The 18870-nt window shown below is 38.6% G+C and overlaps 1 protein-coding gene across 1 annotated transcript in view; it reads right to left on the bottom strand.

Moving 5' to 3' along the window:
• Positions 1-18870, bottom strand: part of LOC114665164 (zinc finger protein 91-like) — a 64093-nt gene that overhangs the window by 21987 nt on the left and 23236 nt on the right. The window contains exons 5-6 of the mRNA XM_028819622.2: positions 17265-18396; positions 16242-16320 (exon numbers count right to left, since the gene is read on the bottom strand). Coding sequence (XP_028675455.2) covers positions 16242-16320; positions 17265-18396 — 1211 coding nt within the window. The remainder of the gene's footprint in view (positions 1-16241; positions 16321-17264; positions 18397-18870) is intronic.

The raw sequence follows: 18870 nt of genomic DNA, 5'->3' as shown, positions 1-18870 counted from the left end.
TGTATAGGCTGCTAATGAGGCCTTTAATTGGTGGAGCAAACTGGAGTGATCATTTTAAACCCCCGGCTAAATAACTGGGTAGAAGCAAGTCAAATATGTGAAATAATAAATAAAACTGCACAACAGACAGACATGGCTGGTGATGGTTCAGATTTCTTAAGGGGCGCTGGTAATGCCATCAGTGAAAATGTCAAAATACAGAAGATGACAATGGAAAACTTAAAGGATGTTACTATGCTTTCAGATAATAATTAAAAAAAAAAAATCCATATCTTAAGTCAGTGGTTCTCAAACTGTGGGGCGGGCCCCCCTGGGGGGCGCAAAGTAACAAAAAGACGGGGGCGCGAAAATGTGAAAAAAAGAAAACATGAATCGAAAATATGAAAAATACATCTATTGAAACCAAAACAAATTAACTTAAACTACATTCTGATACTAGAAAAATAAATAAAGAGTTAGATAAACGTCGATAAAAGTAGGTATAATAAAATTTGCATCTATGATATGTCATTAATTAAAAAAAAAAAAAACAATTGGTATTAGTGGGCTCCTTTCAAAAAAACGTTAGAGGGGGCGCAATTAAAACTGTTATGAAAACTCGGGTCGCAAATACTTAAAGGTTGAGAAACGCTGGACCAATACATAAGAAGCAGATACATTATTCTGGACATGGTATGTATGATATGTGAAGTTACAGTACTGTATGATTTTTTTTTTTTTTTAATTGCTGACAATCCTTTAAAGAATATTTTATTGAGTTGCACAAAGTTCAATACTGTCATAGTAATATTGAAATATAAGGGTTAGCTTAATACACAATTTTAATAGAATGTTCTTAGAATTATACATAATTCCTACAACTTGTATTCATTCTTTGTCAGCAATGTTGGCAGCATGAGGTTATGGAAATAAGCTATTTTTGATATTAGCTATATAGTTTTGATCATTATTATTCTGCATATATGGGCAGCACGGTGGCACAGTGGGTAGCGCTGCTGCCTCGCAGTAAGGAGACTTGGGTTTGCTTCCTGGGTCCTCCCTGCGTGGAGTTTGCATGTTCTCCCCGTGTCTGTGTGGGTTTCCTCCCACAGTCAAGAGACATGCAGGTTAGGTGCACTGGCGATTCTAAATTATCCCTAGTGTGTGCTTGGTGTGTGTGTGTGTGTGCCCTGCAGTGGGTTGGCGCCCTGCCCAGGGTTTGTTTCCTGCCTTACGCCCTGTGTTGGCTGGGATTGGCTCCAGCAGACCCCCGTGACCCTATAGTTAGGATATAGCGGGTTGGATAATGGATGGATATTCTGCATATATTTTGTAAGAAGTTCAAAGATAAACAAAAATTTACGAAGTTGGGACTCGAACCACAATGCTGCGGACCTGCAGCCAAAACTACACCATCCTGCACCAGCCATGGACTGAATGCTGCATTACCTCAAAGGAAAACATTTCACGTACTGCAAGCAACTTTGTAGAAGACGGCCAGCGCTGCTCAGAACAAACAGGAATGTGCTTCAGTTGTAGACTGTGAGCTATCAGATGAATTTAACTTCACTATATGATGCTGTGTTTTTAGTCAACAGTAGCTTACTACCTGAATTTGTTTAGTTTATTTCATATCACATGTCTACAGTCTGTAAACATCTGTTAATAATGTTTATTTTGGAATATTTAACACTTACCGCATAAAAGTTAATATGCCTTCAGTATCCACTCAGCCCGAAGTGTGATCGCCCATCCATGTGCAGTACTACTGTGGTGCAGATTGGGGATTTAATCGTCGGTCGCACAGAGCATTCGTTTGTCACCAACTCTGTACTGTACGTCAGTGTTTCTCCACCTTTTTCCACATGTGCCCCATTTTTTCATATTAGTTTTTGTGGCACCCCCCTAATTATTTATGCACAATTTTAAGATTTTTGATTATATCGAGATCCACCCAATACTAAATTTTAATTTGGGAATGCACTATTGGCAGAAGTGCCCAAGTCTGGATCACACTGGAGTATCGCTAATATTTTTTTATCATCAAAATATACAGTCACACATGTGACACATTTAAAATTAAAATCCATGTGATAGAATATATGTAAAATTCAAACGTTTCTTCGGTTTTCATTAAATTTCATTAATTTTTTTAGTAGTTTTAATATATAATTCCACGTTTTAAATTATTCCATTCTATAATAATACAAATTAAATTACAAATATTATAAATAATAATAGGCGGCACGGTGGCGCAGTGGGTAGCGCTGCTGCCTCGCAGTTGGGAGATCTGGGGACCTGGGTTCGCTTCCCGGGTCCTCCCTGCGTGGAGTTTGCATGTTCTCCCCGTGTCTGCGTGGGTTTCTTCCGGGCGCTCCGGTTTCCTCCCACAGTCCAAAGACATGCAGGTTAGGTGGATTGATGATTCTAAATTGGCCCTAGTGTGTGCTTGGTGTGTGGGTGTGTTTGTGTGTGTCCTGCGGTGGGTTGGCACCCTGCCCAGGATTGGTTCCTGCCTTGTGCCCTGTGTTGGCTGGGATTGGCTCCAGCAGACCCCCGTGACCCTGTGTTCGGATTCATCGGGTTGGAAAATGGATGGATGGATGGATAAATACTAATAAGAATACTATTACTTGTTATTTCTAAAAACAATAACTGACATATTAGCGATTGCAGAAGTTACATATAACGGTAAGAGAGAGGAATGAGTTGTAACGTGACTTTACATTCTTTATTAACGTTGTTATATCGTCAAAAAGCACCGTGAAAACTATAAACAAAAACATACATTTTTACCGTTTTACAAAGAAACAGAATAAATAAAACCACATATACCGGTAATCAATTGCGTACCTCACTCCATTTACCAAGGGTGCAACAGTTTTAAAAATTGCCTTCCATTATTTCCTCACACTTTCAGTATTCGTCATTACGTCCGCTACGCGCTGAATGATTTTTGCGGTCATTTACACTAATACCACAGAGCCGACAGTCAACAGACTCTGTGATTTAAACAGTTGCAATAAACAAAATAGCTTCTACACTGAAAAAAATGATTTTGGTCCCTAGTAAATACAACATAATTAATTTTGGCAGATTTCATTAATGTAATGCATTTTTGATTCTAATTGACAATAATAGGTTGTTTCAAATAATTTTTTCTATGTTTTCATCAAACTTATTTAATATCATCTTTAAAAAATGAAGACATCTCGTGCATGCGTTTAGTCACTGCCGTAAAGTAACGTGTTTTGACCAAGAAAGCCCTGTACACCCATTTCAAACGAGTTCGGCATTTTCGATTTGCTTTGTCCCTGGTGAGTAAATCTTTGTATTACTTTATTTATTAGACTTTGCTTTATTGAGAATGCATATATCATGTAATACATTCGTAGTTGCACAAATGCTCTTTTTCCTTAACAAATACTGTAATTTCATTAATAAAAGTTTGATATACGGTATTGTATTTTCGTGTGTGTAACGTCAAATGTTGGCGGCCCCGACTTTGGTAGAGGTATGCATTGCTAACAAACTGGTGCGGTTCTCCTCCGAGGTTCTTTAAATCATCACAGCTCATGGATGTTAAGATTATTACTAGGTCGTTTTCACCGTGACGATACTTGAGCAGAGTCAGAGCTGTAACTACAGTCGCATACATCACTTGTTAGCTCCACAGTAAGTTTAGGTGAGCTCCATTAACACTGCTGACGCGGGGACTACTGGAGATGTACAGCAAATATGTGTTGTAAAATAAAACGTAATGTCAGCTTTATATATACAGTACAAACAAGAACCTTAAAAACAGAGCATGAAAATCTTTTTGGTATCTGTAAATGATAGGGTTAGTAAAGATATCCAGTTTGGAAAAATGTAGAAAACTATGTGACCTTAATAGGTCTAATTCCCAATGATCATCATCCAGCTCTTTATGCACCAGTCAAGGTAAATATAATGGATTAAACTTTAGTTAATTTAAATCAGAGTTCACCCTGGCTGTAGCCTCTTCTGTGCAGTTTTAACTTTACTTTAATATTCATTATATGTAATTTCTGTATGGAAAGCTAAGTTTAGATAAAGAAACAAATATATTTTATACTTAGTTAGAAACCTTACAGATTACTAAACAATAGCTGGTGCTTCCTACCAGTCCATCCACTTGCCCTGGCACTGAAACCCACTTTTATTTTGTAGGTTTTACTAGTCCTCAATCTTGGAGTGGAGCAGGACTCATTTCCTTCTCAAACAACAAACGTCTCTGGTAAGTTCATTGGTCTAAATTCTTGACTGTGAAGGGTGTATGTGATTTATACTTTATCTCTTTAAGTATAGGCAGCAGCTGAAGGTGAGTAGTGGCTACAATAAACATAATTTGAAAGTCAAGTGGTCCATTTTAAAAGGGAAAACTTTATGAAATACCAAACTTTAAATGCAAAAATGTAACATTTTCGAATTAAATTATAATATACAGGATGTCCAAGGAGATGACATCTTAAGAGACCAGCAGAGGACTACCATGGGCATCTATGTCATCAAGGTGGAAGGTGGAGACATTGGAGTCTATGCAGATATTGGAATTGTTATCGACTGTGTCATCATTCTGGACAATCTAAACACTGTAGCAAGAGCCTGTGCAATGATGTTAGGAATGATTTATGCACTAAACTCGCAGTATCCCAAAGAGCTAAAATGCTACTATGAATTTGTGCAAAAACTATACTAAAGCAAATCAGTGCTAAAAGGCTGCCCCCTAAACTTTTTGGCCTGAACAACATGATATGTGCAAATCTGTAGTGTCTGTTCTTGTCCTGTAAAGTATTTCTGTAATACTCTTAAAGTGAGGATTTTGTTCTGTTGTAAAGTTGTACTTTATGAGATTCTTCAAATGCGCAGTTTCATATGTCAACATTCTGGGAAAGCAACGTTTTTGTATACTTTTCATTTTCATTGACAATAAAGTTACTTAAAGCTTTGTTTCAAATCTTAGTTTCTATTGTTTCTCCCCTAAATTTGAATTTTTCAAAGTTTAACAACAGCTTAAATACATTAATAAATACTATACTATTTATATGGGTTTGGTCAGTGGTGTCAATCGGGTGAGGCTTTCAGGGTTTTTCACCCTAATGTCAGGGGTCCAGCTCCCCTGCATCCTGCGCTGAGTTCTGATGTGCACGAACGAATACGGGTAAACTCCCTACCCCAAATTACTGTGTGAAAACTCTGTGGGGAAACTCACACCTTTCTGTTTAATATATATAAAGAACAAGCAGCATTATCGTGTGTGTGTGTGGAGTCTATGTCCCTAATAAGTGCTAAAGCTAGTGACACCCCTGGTTTCGGTCCAGTTTATTTTTGTCTACAGTGCAAATGCCATGTTCAAATCTACCTACATGAATATGGGGACAATCGGTTCATAGTTTGAAAAAACTGCTCCAAACAAACTACTAGGTGTGTAAAAGCCTTAAATCCGAGTACGTTCAGTGTGAGATCGCGAGCTCTGTCCATTTCACATAACAATTAAACACCATTTATCTTAAGGAATTAAAATCTCCCATCAGCATATATGCAGGACTCATCATCCTTTAGCAGTGGCATGAGGAGGTGTCTTTTATCTCTACCCGTGCAGGTTTCCACATTTCCCAGCAAGGCCTTTTCCATGCCTGTCCCCGATTTCTTTTATGTTTCACCCTATACCGCTCCTCAAGCCCGCACGATTATATAAGTGCTGCCATCCTAGAGCGGCAGCAAAACAAATAATAATAATAATAATAATATGGGGCGCGAGCGACCAACACTACTTTTCTACTACACCACCCCAAGTACAGGAAAACACCAGTGAATAAAGAATTAAATGAAAAAAGGATTATTGGAAGAGATTTCACAAACTTAACAAAAACCTCTATACAGTATACATATTATCGTGTTGCAGCGCTTCCCAAACCCCGCACAAACCACAGCACAAAACACTTAACCACATACACCACTCATACATAAACATGACAACAAGAAAAAGAAAAAAAAAATCAATGTATCCACAGTCCTATAAATATTCTCTGTTGCGGATGACAATCTACAGTCTGTGGTGGGGAATGAGGCACCGAACCATACCTCCTGTTCCGAGGAAACGTACATATCAACAGTCCCTTGTGCTGGCCCGTCAGGTCCTCTCCCGAATATCTTCACCAGAAAGGGAAATTAATTTATCCTGAAATTCACCCGGGATCACCTGATGTTTTCCATGTTTCCCACTTGCCTTTTCTTTTTACGGCGTTTGCTTCTCTCCTTTTTCCCGCAACCCATTTACATATCACTGGCTCCTCCCCCTACGGTCTGCTGGGCCTTCCAAACCAGGTGCTCCCCTCCCCCTGTACCACTGGCCGGCCTTACAAATTAAGGCATTCCACCATTATCAGGAATGGGGAAAGGTGAAAACTCACCGTGACACACACACACACATATTCCAAACAACCGTTACCACCCAAGTTGCCCGTTTGTCTTTCCCAGACTAAGACGTGAGTGGTATGGTGAGTTTAGGGTCCTTCGGGTTCACCCTGCAGTTCCAGATCACTGTCCCTAGCACCTGTACAGACTGGTTACCCATTTCAGACCAGTGTCTCACAGACCTCTCCCATGAAACTCCTAGGATGACAAGACGATCCAACAACACAACAATTATTTCTATAGCACGTTTACATACAAATTATGTAGCTCAAAGAAAAAGAAAAAACAATACAAAAATAAAATTAGGCAATAGTAATTAACAAAGAATGAAGTAAGGGCCAATGGCCAGCAAGGATAGGAAAAAAAAAACAACTTAAAAAACCTCCCCACTCCTCCTGTGCTGGACATTTGAGACCAGTAAAATGTAAGAATTTAGACCAAATTAAGATTAAAAAAAAATTAACTTATTTATTCAAGCAGAAAAATAAAATACAAAGATAAAAGATTAAACGCAAATGTATAAATGATAACACTTAGCTTGTTGATTGCTTCGACTATTAGCTTTTATAATACAATCAGCATACAAGTAGCAAAGAAAATAATTCCACAAATACAGCGCTGGTGACACAGACTTCGAATGTTGTCTTCAAGATGATCTCTATTTCTTTCAAACTCCATTGGATTATAATTTAGAATTCTTGCTCGCAAACGTTTGGTTACTCCTGCTTCTTACTGTTGTCCCACCCAGGACCTTCCCTGTTCAGATGGTGTTGTACTTCTTTTGACATCACCAGTTTCTTTTTGTGCCTAATAATCCCTAACGCAGGGGTGTCTATCTCTGCTACAGGTGTTCATTCTAACCGTCTTCTTAATCAGTGACCAGTTTTTGCTGCTAATTAATGCAATTTAATTGACTTGTTATTTAAGACTCAGACTCTTTACCTTAGGGGTGAGCCACATCGGTGGTCCTGGAGGGCCGCAGTGGCTTCAGGTTTTTGGTCCAGCCCAGCTGCTTCAGGAGGAATCATTTATTGCTGGTGAATCACTTATTGCTCAAGAGTGACATTTTTCTGCTTGTCTCCCTTGCTAAGATTTTGCACCCATAATTGCTTATTTTAGTCTTAAACAGTTGTATTCATTGTTTTAACTGCTCCTTATTAGCAATAATTTACAGATGACAAACTAAAAAGCAGTTCTCCATCTCACTCTCAATGTGCACCACTGGGTTTCCTGCACTCAGAAAAATGAACTTTGTGATTTGTTTGAATTACTAAACTAATATCTCAACATTTTAATAACTGAGCTGTGTTTTAAGCAAAAAAATAAGGCACTTTAGTAACATGAACATGACTAAAAATATTATTGTAAACACTAAAGCCACCTTTGTTGTATTTACAAAACTGCATTTATTAAATCGCACAAGGCAAGTATTATGGTTAGTTTTTGTCCTTCAAGGGTTTCTGTAGCTCAGAAGTTTACACATGCTCATAAGCAGAAAATCATAGAGTTACCCACTCCCAGTTCCTTATGGAAGTGCCTATTGGAACAAATTTGTAAATATTACTCTTTGGAAGAAAGTGTGGTTATTGCCAAAAAATTTTTTATTTTTTTTTACAAACAAGGTAAAGGAAATATCTTTTATGATTTTGCATAAGTTTACCCTGAATAAAAAAGATGTGGATGTCAAATTACTCTTTGTGTCTAAAAAGACACAAAACAATCACTTATGTCTTTAATGATTGTTCTTTTGAAACAAATATGGTGCATTTCAAACCCACAAAAATAGAAAGCACAAGATAAAAACACTGAAGGATTTTAAAGCTGGAATAGTAAAAACTGTTGGGCCAGTATGTCCAAATTTAACAGACTTCTCAGTGCATGATAACCATTTGACCGATTGTACAGATTTCTTTGTTTCTGAAGTGAATTACTGTCCTGATTACTCAGCAGGACATATCAAGGAGTATCTGGAGGAAGAAAGAATATTCTTATTGTCTGAGCTGAAGAAGAGAAACAACAGCCAAGTCATTGGGGATAAAATGGAGAGAACATTTGCTCTTGGACGCAGTGAAGTCATTGAAGACAAGCCATTCATTTCAGAGTTCAAAACAAGGTGGCCAGCTCTTATTTCTGAACGTGAAGTAAGTATGATGTTGAATGTTTATATGAAGCAATAAGCTGACATGCTCAGACATCAGTGCTTCCATATCATGAACACTGTGCAAATTTTCAAAATTTGCTATGAGAAGCATTTGAGAAATTGAAGTAGCATTCAAAATTACTAAAACCATTCCACATTTTTGAAGGATTTTATGAAAGTGATCATTAAAGATGTGTACTTTTTTTGTTTAAAGTACCATTTTCTTCTACACTCTGTAATGTAGATGGATGCGGAATTTACATGTATCACTACTGTCCCACTGAAATCCAAGTTCATGCAGCAACTAGATCGCCACTCTGACAGGCTCATGAGAGATTTCCAAAAGAAAGGTGGAGTACAAGGAAGAAAAATCATGAACATCACGGCAGCCATTGACAAGGTATGCAATTTATATAGCACTATACTTTTTAAATTCAGTCAGCCAAGTATCCTTTGTGTACACAACAAACAAAATATTGCTTTGTTTCAAAGTTTTACAGAGATTTGGAGCTAAAGGTGCTTTTCATGAGATAGTGTTGGACTGGGGGAAGTGCTTTTTTGAAGATTTAAATTTATGTAACATTTATGTACAAGATACTATATAAACAATATAGTTCTATATGTTAAAAAAGCTGTAAGAAATCGCTACACTCAAGGATTTGTGTTTGTGTATTTACGCGTGACTTTCTAATTGGCTAGACCACTAGGTATTATTATGAAGCAAAACTTTTTGGGACTTGAAGTATTTATTTTAATTTTTTAAAATGTCTCAGTGCCAGCTGGCTAATTAATGTGGGGTGGTATTGTTATTGATGTGTATTGCTTTAATGTACAGAAGCATGTCCTACATACAGTCAGGTCCATAAATATTTGGACAGACAACTTTTTTCTAATTTTGGTTCTGTACATTACCACAATGAATTTAAAATGAAACAACTCAGATGAAGTTGAAGTGCAGACTTTCAGCTTTAATTCAGTGGGGTGAACAAAACGATTGCATAAAAATGTGAGGCAACTAAAGCATTTATTGAACACAATCCCTTCATTTCAGGGGCTCAAAAGTAATTGGACAATTGACTCAAAGGCTATTTCATGGGCAGGTGTGGGCAAGTCCGTCGTTATGTCATTATCAATTAAGCAGATAAAAGGCCTGTAGTTGATTTGAGGTGTGGTGCTTGCATGTGGAAGATTTTGGTGTGAACAAACAACATGCGGTCAAAGGAGCTCTCCATGAAGGTGAAAGAAGCCATCCTTAAGCTGCGAAAACAGAAAAAAACCCATCCGAGGAATTGCTACAATATTACAAGTGGCAAAATCTACAGTTTGGTACATCCTGAGAAAGAAAGCAAGCACTGGTGAACTCAGCAATGCAAAAAGACCTGGACGTCCACGGAAGACAACAGTGGTGGATGATCACAGAATCATTTCCATGGTGAAGAGAAACCCCTTCACAACAGCCAACTAAGTGAACAACACTCTCCAGGGGTAGGCGTATCGATATCCATGTCTACCATAAAGACAAGACTGCATGAAAGTAAATACAGAGCGTGCACTGCAAGGTGCAAGCCACTCATAAGCCTCAAGAATAGAAAGGCTAGATTGGACTTTGCTAAAGAACATCTAAAAATGCCAGCACAGTTCTGGAAAAACATTCTTTGGACAGATGAAACCAAGATCAACCTCTACCAGAATGATGGCAAGAAAAAAGTATGGAGAAGGTGTGGAACAGCTCATTATCCAAAGCATACCACATCATCTGTAAAACACGGTAGAGGCAGTGTGATGGCTTGGGCGTGCATGGCTGCCAGTGGCACTGGGACACTAGTGTTTATTGATGATGTGACGCAGAACAGAAGCAGCCGAATGAATTCTGAGGTGTTCAGAGACATACTGTCTGCTCAAATCCAGCTAAATGCAGTCAAATTGATTGGGCGGCGTTTCATGATACAGATGGACAATGACCCAAAACATTCAGCCAAAGCAACCCAGGAGTTTATTAAAGCAAAGAAGTGGAAAATTCTTGAATGGCCAAGTCAGTCACCTGATCTTAACCCAACTGAGCAGGCATTTCACTTGTTGAAGACTAAACTTTGGACAGAAAGGCCCACAAACAAACAGCAACTGAAAGCCGCTGCAGTAAAGGCCTGGCAGAGCATTAAAAAGGAGGAAACCCAGCATCTGGTGATGTCCATGAGTTGAAGACTTCAGGCTGTCATTGCCAGCAAAGGGTTTTCAACCAAGTATTAGAAATGAACATTTTATTTCCAGTTATTTAATTTGTCCAATTACTTTTGAGGCCCTGAAATGAAGGGATTGTGTTAAAAAAATGCTTTAGTTGCCTCACATCGTTTTGTTCACCCCACTGAATTAAAGCTGAAAGTCTGCACTTCAACTGCATCTGAGTTGTTTCATTTAAAATTCATTGTGGTAATGTACAGAACCAAAATTAGAAAATTGTTGTCTCCGTCCAAATATTTATGGACCTAACTGTATTTATAAGATGAATAACTAAGGTTGTTTTATATCTTTTTGCGAGAGAGCAACCATATTGAAATGAGAAGACCTTGCATACTAAAAGCACTTGTTTACCTAAATGAGGATCCTGAAGACATCATAAAAGAGTACCTTGTAAGTATGCAAACTCATGTTTATTGTAAAACGCATGCTTTACGGAGCACAGTTTTCCAAAAAGTTTTTATTCTATGGACCAGAAATCTGTAAACATTTTCCCACGTTTATATGGGTTTACTCCGGGTACTCCAACAATCCAAAAAACATAGATGTTAGGTGAATTGGGGATGCAAATTTGGTCCTGTGATATTTGGGTGTGTGAGCTTGATTGTCTAGCTTGTCTGCCCTGGGATCAGCACTTGATGGACTAATTGAGTGTGTTTAGAGGTCTTGGGATGAAACTGTTTCTGATCCTTGAGGACCATGTAGGAAAGGCACTGAAGTGTTTGCCAAATGGTAGTAGTTCAAATAGACTGTGCTCATGGCTGACTACAATCCAAGTAGATACTGGTAGCTTTCCTGAGGCAACGTATGCTATAAATGTCTTGCATGGCTGGAAGCTGTATCCTGATCATCTTCTGCGTTAGATGTAGAGCCTTCCGAACAGCTTCTGTATAGCTATGATGCCACACTCAGATACAATGGGTTAAAATATTTTGAGTTTTGCACTGAGAGTAACAATGCTAAAGCAGCTGTGGTATTTTGATTAGTTTGGTCATTCCATGTATCATTATATTGTTACAGGTCGATTACAATCAGGTGCCTTAAATTTATAATCGTTAATTTCAGGGTATTTGATAAAGCCTGCGTCATGGATGTGAATCTAGAAGAGAAAGGGAAACCACACAGGATCAGTAGCACTGTTTTGATGCTGGGTAAGCCAGTTTGCAAAAACGGGCAGAAAATTGCATACTCAAGGGGGGTAGGCTGCCGTGAGAATGTGCGTGGCTTTACACCAAGTTTAGTTTTTATACATTGTGATTTAAGCGTGGAAACAGGCGTACGCACCGTTTAAACGTGAAGCCCCTGCTCTTGCCAGGTTTGAAGTGTTTCGCTTAATTTGAAATCTAAATAAAACTGTTCAAATATCTTTTTACAGTCAGTCTTTCAGTAGTGAGTCACCAGTCTATGCTAGCCTAACTACCAAAGCATGAAAATCAATTGACCCACTTTTACTTTTGCCCAGATTTTATTTTAAAAAATGCCTCAGAAACTAGAACTGAGAAAGAATCTGTTTTCAAAAGGAAGTATTGTGGCCATGTGTTATTGGTAATGATTTGTCTCTTTTGAATTTTTTTTGCAGGCAGCCAGGAAGCCATGAACCAGATAACCATAGGCATATTCGTCATCATGCATGAAGGAGCAGAACCCACTGATGACTTTGAGGATGTTGGAATGATTATCGATGGTGTTGAAGTGATGCACAACCTACACAACATTGCAAATGCATTTGCTATTTTGTTTGGCACAATGTATGCACTGAATTTGAGCCACCCACAATATTTGAGATATACCTTTGAGGTTCTGCAAAAGATAGTGATGGAACTAGACGGAGCCAAACTATCAAACAAGGCACAAGTACTAAAAAACAAACTGAAGTGACAGGTTAGGCTTACGGGATGCAATAAGTGTTGCACACCACAATTTATTTGTGTTTATTTGTTTGTTTGTTGGGCGGCACGGTGGCGCAGTGGGTAGCGCTGCTGCCTCGCAGTTGGGAGACCTGGGGACCTGGGTTCGCTTCCCGGGTCCTCCCTGCGTGGAGTTTGCATGTTCTCCCCATGTCTGCGTGGGTTTCCTCTGGGCGCTCCGGTTTTTTCCCCACAGTCCAAAGACATGCAGGTTAGGTGGATTGGCGATTCTAAATTGGCCCTAGTGTGTGCTTGGTGTTTGTGTGTGTCCTGTGGTGGGGTGGCACCCTGCCCGGGATTGATTCCTGCCTTGTGCCCTGTGTTGGCTAGGATTGGCTCCAGCAGACCCCCATGACCCTGTGTTCGGATTCAGCGGGTTGGAAAAAGGATGGATGCATGGATGTTTGTTTGTTGTTCTTTTTTTTTTTTGAAAAGGGACAGGCTGTTTTTTGTTGCCACCCCTGTTAAATGTGGTTTCAGCCTATTTTCCATTACTTTTATCAGTGTTATAAAGACCAATATATCATTTTATATAATATTTTTTTTATTTAATGTTTATATTGTTGCTTTATATAATTCAGCTTTGTATTTTGTAGCTTTGTTAATAAATGCAGTTTAAATGGCACCATAATTGTCTGTATTTTATGTAGGTGAATTGTGTGGAAATAGACACCCATATATTTTGTTAAACCAGCTAAATAAAAAGCAATCCATATTAAACAGATCACTTAGTGGGAACTCTTCAAAATAGTTCCATTAGTACTGCTAACTACAGCCAAGTAAAGACACAATGCTGTGATATTACTTTTATGTTAATTCATTTAGTTCATTCTACTAAACATTAATTGGTCTAGCAAAGTAAAACGATGTTGAGATTGTGTTAGTTTAATTTGTTGAAAATAAAAAAATCCCTTCATCTAACTTGACCACATTATGTTGACTGAGTGTAAGTCATTTAAGGAGATAATACTACAAAATATTATTCTCAGTTTAAACATCTCAGTTGTGTGGAAATTGTTGACATAATTCAGTTAAGTAAATTCAGCAAGAATTTTTTTTTGAGTGTAAAGGGAAGAGAAAGTGAAGAACTGGAAACTGCTCATCCATTTTGGACTTCAGATCATTGAGATGATATAATTAAAAAGGTGAAGAACATCCACAATTTAAGAATGACCTGACATTGCAGAGTTAGAATGCTAACAAGCCATGATATTAAATCAGACTGGCAAGGATTGTTTTCTAATTAAGCAACTGGGATGGAACAAAAACCGGCAGCCACTGCCGCCCTCCAGGACCAACGACAGTCACCGCATAGGACTAAAATATACATTCTCTGCATTAGAAATATTTCCTTATTTCTAATTTTATTTTCACTTCATACTTAACACTCTAAGAATATTTTTGTGATTAGATACTCCCTTATTTTAAAGCATTACATGCAGCCCCAAGCAAAGAGTAGTAAGCCCACTTTGTTGAAAAGTTCCAATTGTCAGGCAGCCCTTAAATGAGGAACTGTTTTTTGTGGGTTTAACGGATCCCCTTATCCTTGTGTTGGCGTACTGCTTAAATTTCAAATTTTCTAGGTTAATGGTTAGGTCTCGACATGCCAAATTTAATCATTTTGATATCTGAATTCATTCCTGACCTGATTTAATTCTTAGGCTGAGCTTTCACTGGTGGGCCACAGTGGTCAATTTTCTTGACAGTTTCTTTGCTTGGAAACCTACCCGGTTATATGTGTAACACATGGTGAAGCAAAAAGAAAGCATTCTAAGATTGTATGTATATACAGTATTACAGCATAATTAAAATGAATCTAATTCTCAACAAGATCACGATGGAGCTAACCTTGGGTGATCACACACTGCCCATTTCACTCACTCCATGAAGCAAGTGCGCAAGTGTGATACATAAACTGGAAATGTGTGTCTGGTGCTGCTGGTCAAGTACAGTGCTGTGAAAAAGTATTGGCCCCCTTCCTGATTTCTTATTTTTTTGTATGTCACACTTAAATGTTTCAGATCAAACAAATTTAAATGTTAGACAAAGATAGTTTTTTTTTTTTCCTTAATAAATAAAATCATCACTTAAAAACTGCAATTTGTGTTTACTTGGGTTATCTTTGTCTAATATTTAAATTTGCTTGATGATCTGAAACATTTAAGTGTGAAAAACATGCAAAAAAAAAAAAGAAATCAGGAAGGGGGCCAATACGTTTTCACAGCACTGTACATTCATTCATCAGTTGATGATCACAAAAAAAAAAAAAAAGTCTCCCCAATTCTACATTTCAGCCTGGAGCATTCAGGTTTGTTGTAATGCCATGTGTGTCCAGCAGGAAGCACTAGCTCCACAAATGGACCAGCTTCAACGTTGCTGCCACAGTGGTGACAAAATAGCCACAACAACTACCACCACCACAATGTTATTTGAACTTGTGTGACAGAATCACTGAGCATACAACCCTCATCGAGCTCATCCAGGAACCACAATTGGAACTCAGCTGTACGGATACAGCTGCAGATTCCAATTTTCTTTGGGCAAACTACTGTTAGCCACCGGGCAGGCTTACTCTCCCTAGCATGTTTTCAATTCTTTGCACCTCCTCTGTGTGTCTCTAAAAGCTTCTGGAAGTTTCCTGGGATGAAAAACTGGTTTAATTGTATGATCAATTCATAGGTGATACTGACCTGGTAAGCAGCCTAGACCACTGAGAAGACCATCACAACCTTTGAAGATGTCTTCTTCATTGCCAATGTCATAGTGCCTTTCGGTCACACCGAATGCTCTTCCAAAAATTGCAGAAACCCTGTATTGTGTGATTTCTGAGTTAATTCAATTTCTAGATCTTTGTAATCACTTACTAGAATTCTGCTATCCAATGGTGACATGCGTCTGTCTTCTTTTATGTTCCATGCTTTGAATGGTCTGTCAGACGTTACACTGCACTTTGCATCATCTCTCAAATTTCCATTCCTTTTTGACCTCAATTTCTGCTTGAATTGTTCCCAGGGTCCTCTTGGTTGTCATTCTCACTTGACTGACTCAATGGTGAGAATTATTTCTATTTTGCACATTGTCACAAAGTGGTCCTTTTTTGGTGACATGATTTGCATGTTTGACCTACAGCTGGACATCTCTTCTATTCATGCGTTTTTCCTACATTGGATAGATTTTCTCATTTTACTCAGGATTTTTTAGTCTTCAATTTTGGCTTGTTGCTCAAGTTTTGTTGTCTTCAAATTTCTTCATTCAGCTCTTTAACTTGACTAGCTCTTATTTCACTCACACTCAGATCTCAGTCTCTTTACCACTGTGTCTATCACTTGGTTATTTTTTTTCATCCCACATAAAATTCTCTCTCGCATCAAGATGTTATGCAGTGGTCCAAATTATCAGTATTTTTTGTATATTAAATCCATGATGTATTTATCTAATAGCATCCTTCTTCCTTTGCTTTATGTACAGCATTTATTTTCCAGGTGCACATCACTTTTGAAACTTTCCCTTTATCACCATCTTGGAATTCAAGCATAACTCACTTTTCCTGCCTCTTCTCCAGTGAAATAGAGAAATGTTGCAAATCTAACTTTTATAGTTTTCTCTTCAGGGCCAAAACTACTATAGAAACATTTAAAACAGTAAATCCATGTCATTACCTTATGAGCCATTACTAACCCTCCTCTGCTATGATTCTCTTCTTGGTATCCGGTTGTGGCACTTGGTGCCACCTGCTCTAAAGCAAAACTGGTCACTTGCCCATGGAAATGTCACCTCGGATAAGGGGAGCCTTGAACTCAAAGGATAGACATATTCTATCATCTGATTGGACAGCACAACACAGACTTGGACATCCTCAGAACTCTGATTGAGGACAACAATCAGCATCCTCAAATTGAGTGCATTCTCCATATGATCTTCTGTGCAATACTTTCACGTCATTGTGTTGCTAGGTGGTGTCCATTTTGTGTGCGTGTTGGAGTGTCAGGCAAAGATGACAAGGGACCCCCTGTTTTTTTTTCTTTGCAACATTAATATCACAAACTCTCGCTCCCTGCTTCAGTTCCAGCATGGCTGAGGATCAGGCTGCACATTCTGTGGCTTCAATGGAGGAACCCAGCTGATGGGGGCCTTATGTCAGTATCCTCTTCATCAACCCACGACAGACGCCATCACTGCCTTTGACTTGGATTTTAACGGCTCCTTAAATGTAAGATCTTTCTGTTGTCTTTGTGTATTTGTTTGGCAGAGTGCTCCGTTTCAGAGGTGTGTTAGAATAAATGAGATCTTTAATTAAATAAAAAGAACTGCTTCTAGCAGAGCGTCTTCTCAGTCATCCATCTCAGAAAGAGGCCAAGACTTTTTGTAATCCCTTTTTAGACATAATTGTACTTTGCCACAAAACCCCCAGCTGTTCCATATTAGGTGATGTCGGCAGATGGTGCACAACATATTATTGGCCTTTGCTTCCCTCCCTTGCTTTCTTAATTCCTGATACAATTTTCTCTTATGCCCTCCATTCAGCATCTTCCTTTGCATTTGGCTGCCCAATCCTCAATTTACACTATCCTGTGTGAATTCGTCTGTGGGTCTGAAAACAGCGTTTTTCAGTGTATCGTTTGCCACAGTCAGGACAGCAATATGGCTTCTCTCCAATGTGGGTTTTTGCATGGATGCGTAGCTTGTGTCTAGTGACAAACTGTTTGCCACATTCAAGACAACAATATGGTTTTTCTCCAGTGTGAGTTCGCTTGTGAATTTGTAGATTACCTACTTGAGCAAATTGTTTACCACATTCAGAACAGCAGTACGGTTTCTCTCCAGTGTGAATTCTTTTGTGGTACTGAAGACTACCTCCTGTGGAGAAGCATTTGTCACATTCAGAACAGGAATATGGCTTCTCACCAGTGTGAATTCTTCTGTGGATCAAAAGACCACCAACTTGGGAGAATTGTTTTCCACAGTCAGAACACTGATACGGTTTCTCTCCAGTGTGAAGCCTTCTGTGACTCATAAAAATGCTACTGGTGGAGAATCTTTTGCCACAGTCTGAACAACAATATGGCTTCTCTCCAGTATGGACTCTGGCATGAACATTAACCATGCTCTGGGTGAGAAACTGTTTTCCACATTCGGAACAGCGATACGGCTTCTCTCCAGTGTGAATTCTTTTGTGGATCTGAAGATAACTACTGTTGGTGAATCGTTTTCCACATTCGGAACAGCAATACGGTTTTTCTCCTGTGTGAATTCTTGTGTGGATGTGCAGATGGCTACTGATGGTGAATCGTTTGCCACACTCAGAGCAGCAAAATGGCTTCTCTCCTGTGTGGATTCTTGTGTGGGCCTGTAGATGGCCAGATCGTGAGAAGTGTTTGCCACATTCAGAACAGTAATGTGACTTCCGTCTTGTGGAACTCCGCTTCTTTTTAGTTTTAGATTTTTGTTTAGACGTTCTCCTGTGCTCCTGGCTGACATTCAAATATGCAGAATTTGTATTATGCACCCTTTGGGGAGTGTTTACCTTGTCTATTCTTGTTAATTTTACTAAAGGCAGAAAAGTAAATGGCAACGTGGCAGGTAACAAAATCGATGATCCAGCTGTCAGCATTTTCATATTTTCATTTTGCTGTGGTCTACATTGAAGAGTGGTCTCAGGAAATGAAGACAGGGAGATGGTGCCACTTTCTTGTAAATCTGCAGAAACATATATATGCACAATTTTGTGTAAAAATGAAAAGTTGAAATATTGAATTGACAAGAGATAATGATTTAATGTGCAACAGCTTATTCCAGTTGAACTAATCCAATCTTAATGCTAGGCCAACCCCAATATTTTGATTTTCATGATGAAAGATTCCATTTCTCTACTTAAAAAGGATAGTACGAGTCACGTCCTAAGTGTTCATTACTTTGTGTCATTGACAGATCACTCTTAGGATCTTCATGTAATCATCCTCTGGTTCTCCTGTTCAATCACAAACACGTTAGAACAATTGTGAAAAGAACAGGCCATTCAGCCTAACACGCTCAACCATCCAATTCACCTGGATTGCCCAAAATAATTTCAAGATGAGATCTGAAGGTCCCTAATGTCCTACTGTTTACCACACTACTTGGTAGCTTATTCCAAGTGTCTATGGTTCTTTGCATGAACAAATACTTCCTAAA

The sequence above is a fragment of the Erpetoichthys calabaricus genome, chromosome 1 (assembly GCF_900747795.2).
Source record: "Erpetoichthys calabaricus chromosome 1, fErpCal1.3, whole genome shotgun sequence".
In the NCBI taxonomy this organism is placed as follows: Eukaryota; Metazoa; Chordata; class Cladistia; order Polypteriformes; family Polypteridae; genus Erpetoichthys; species Erpetoichthys calabaricus.
This window is presented reverse-complemented; position numbering and strand designations above follow the sequence as displayed.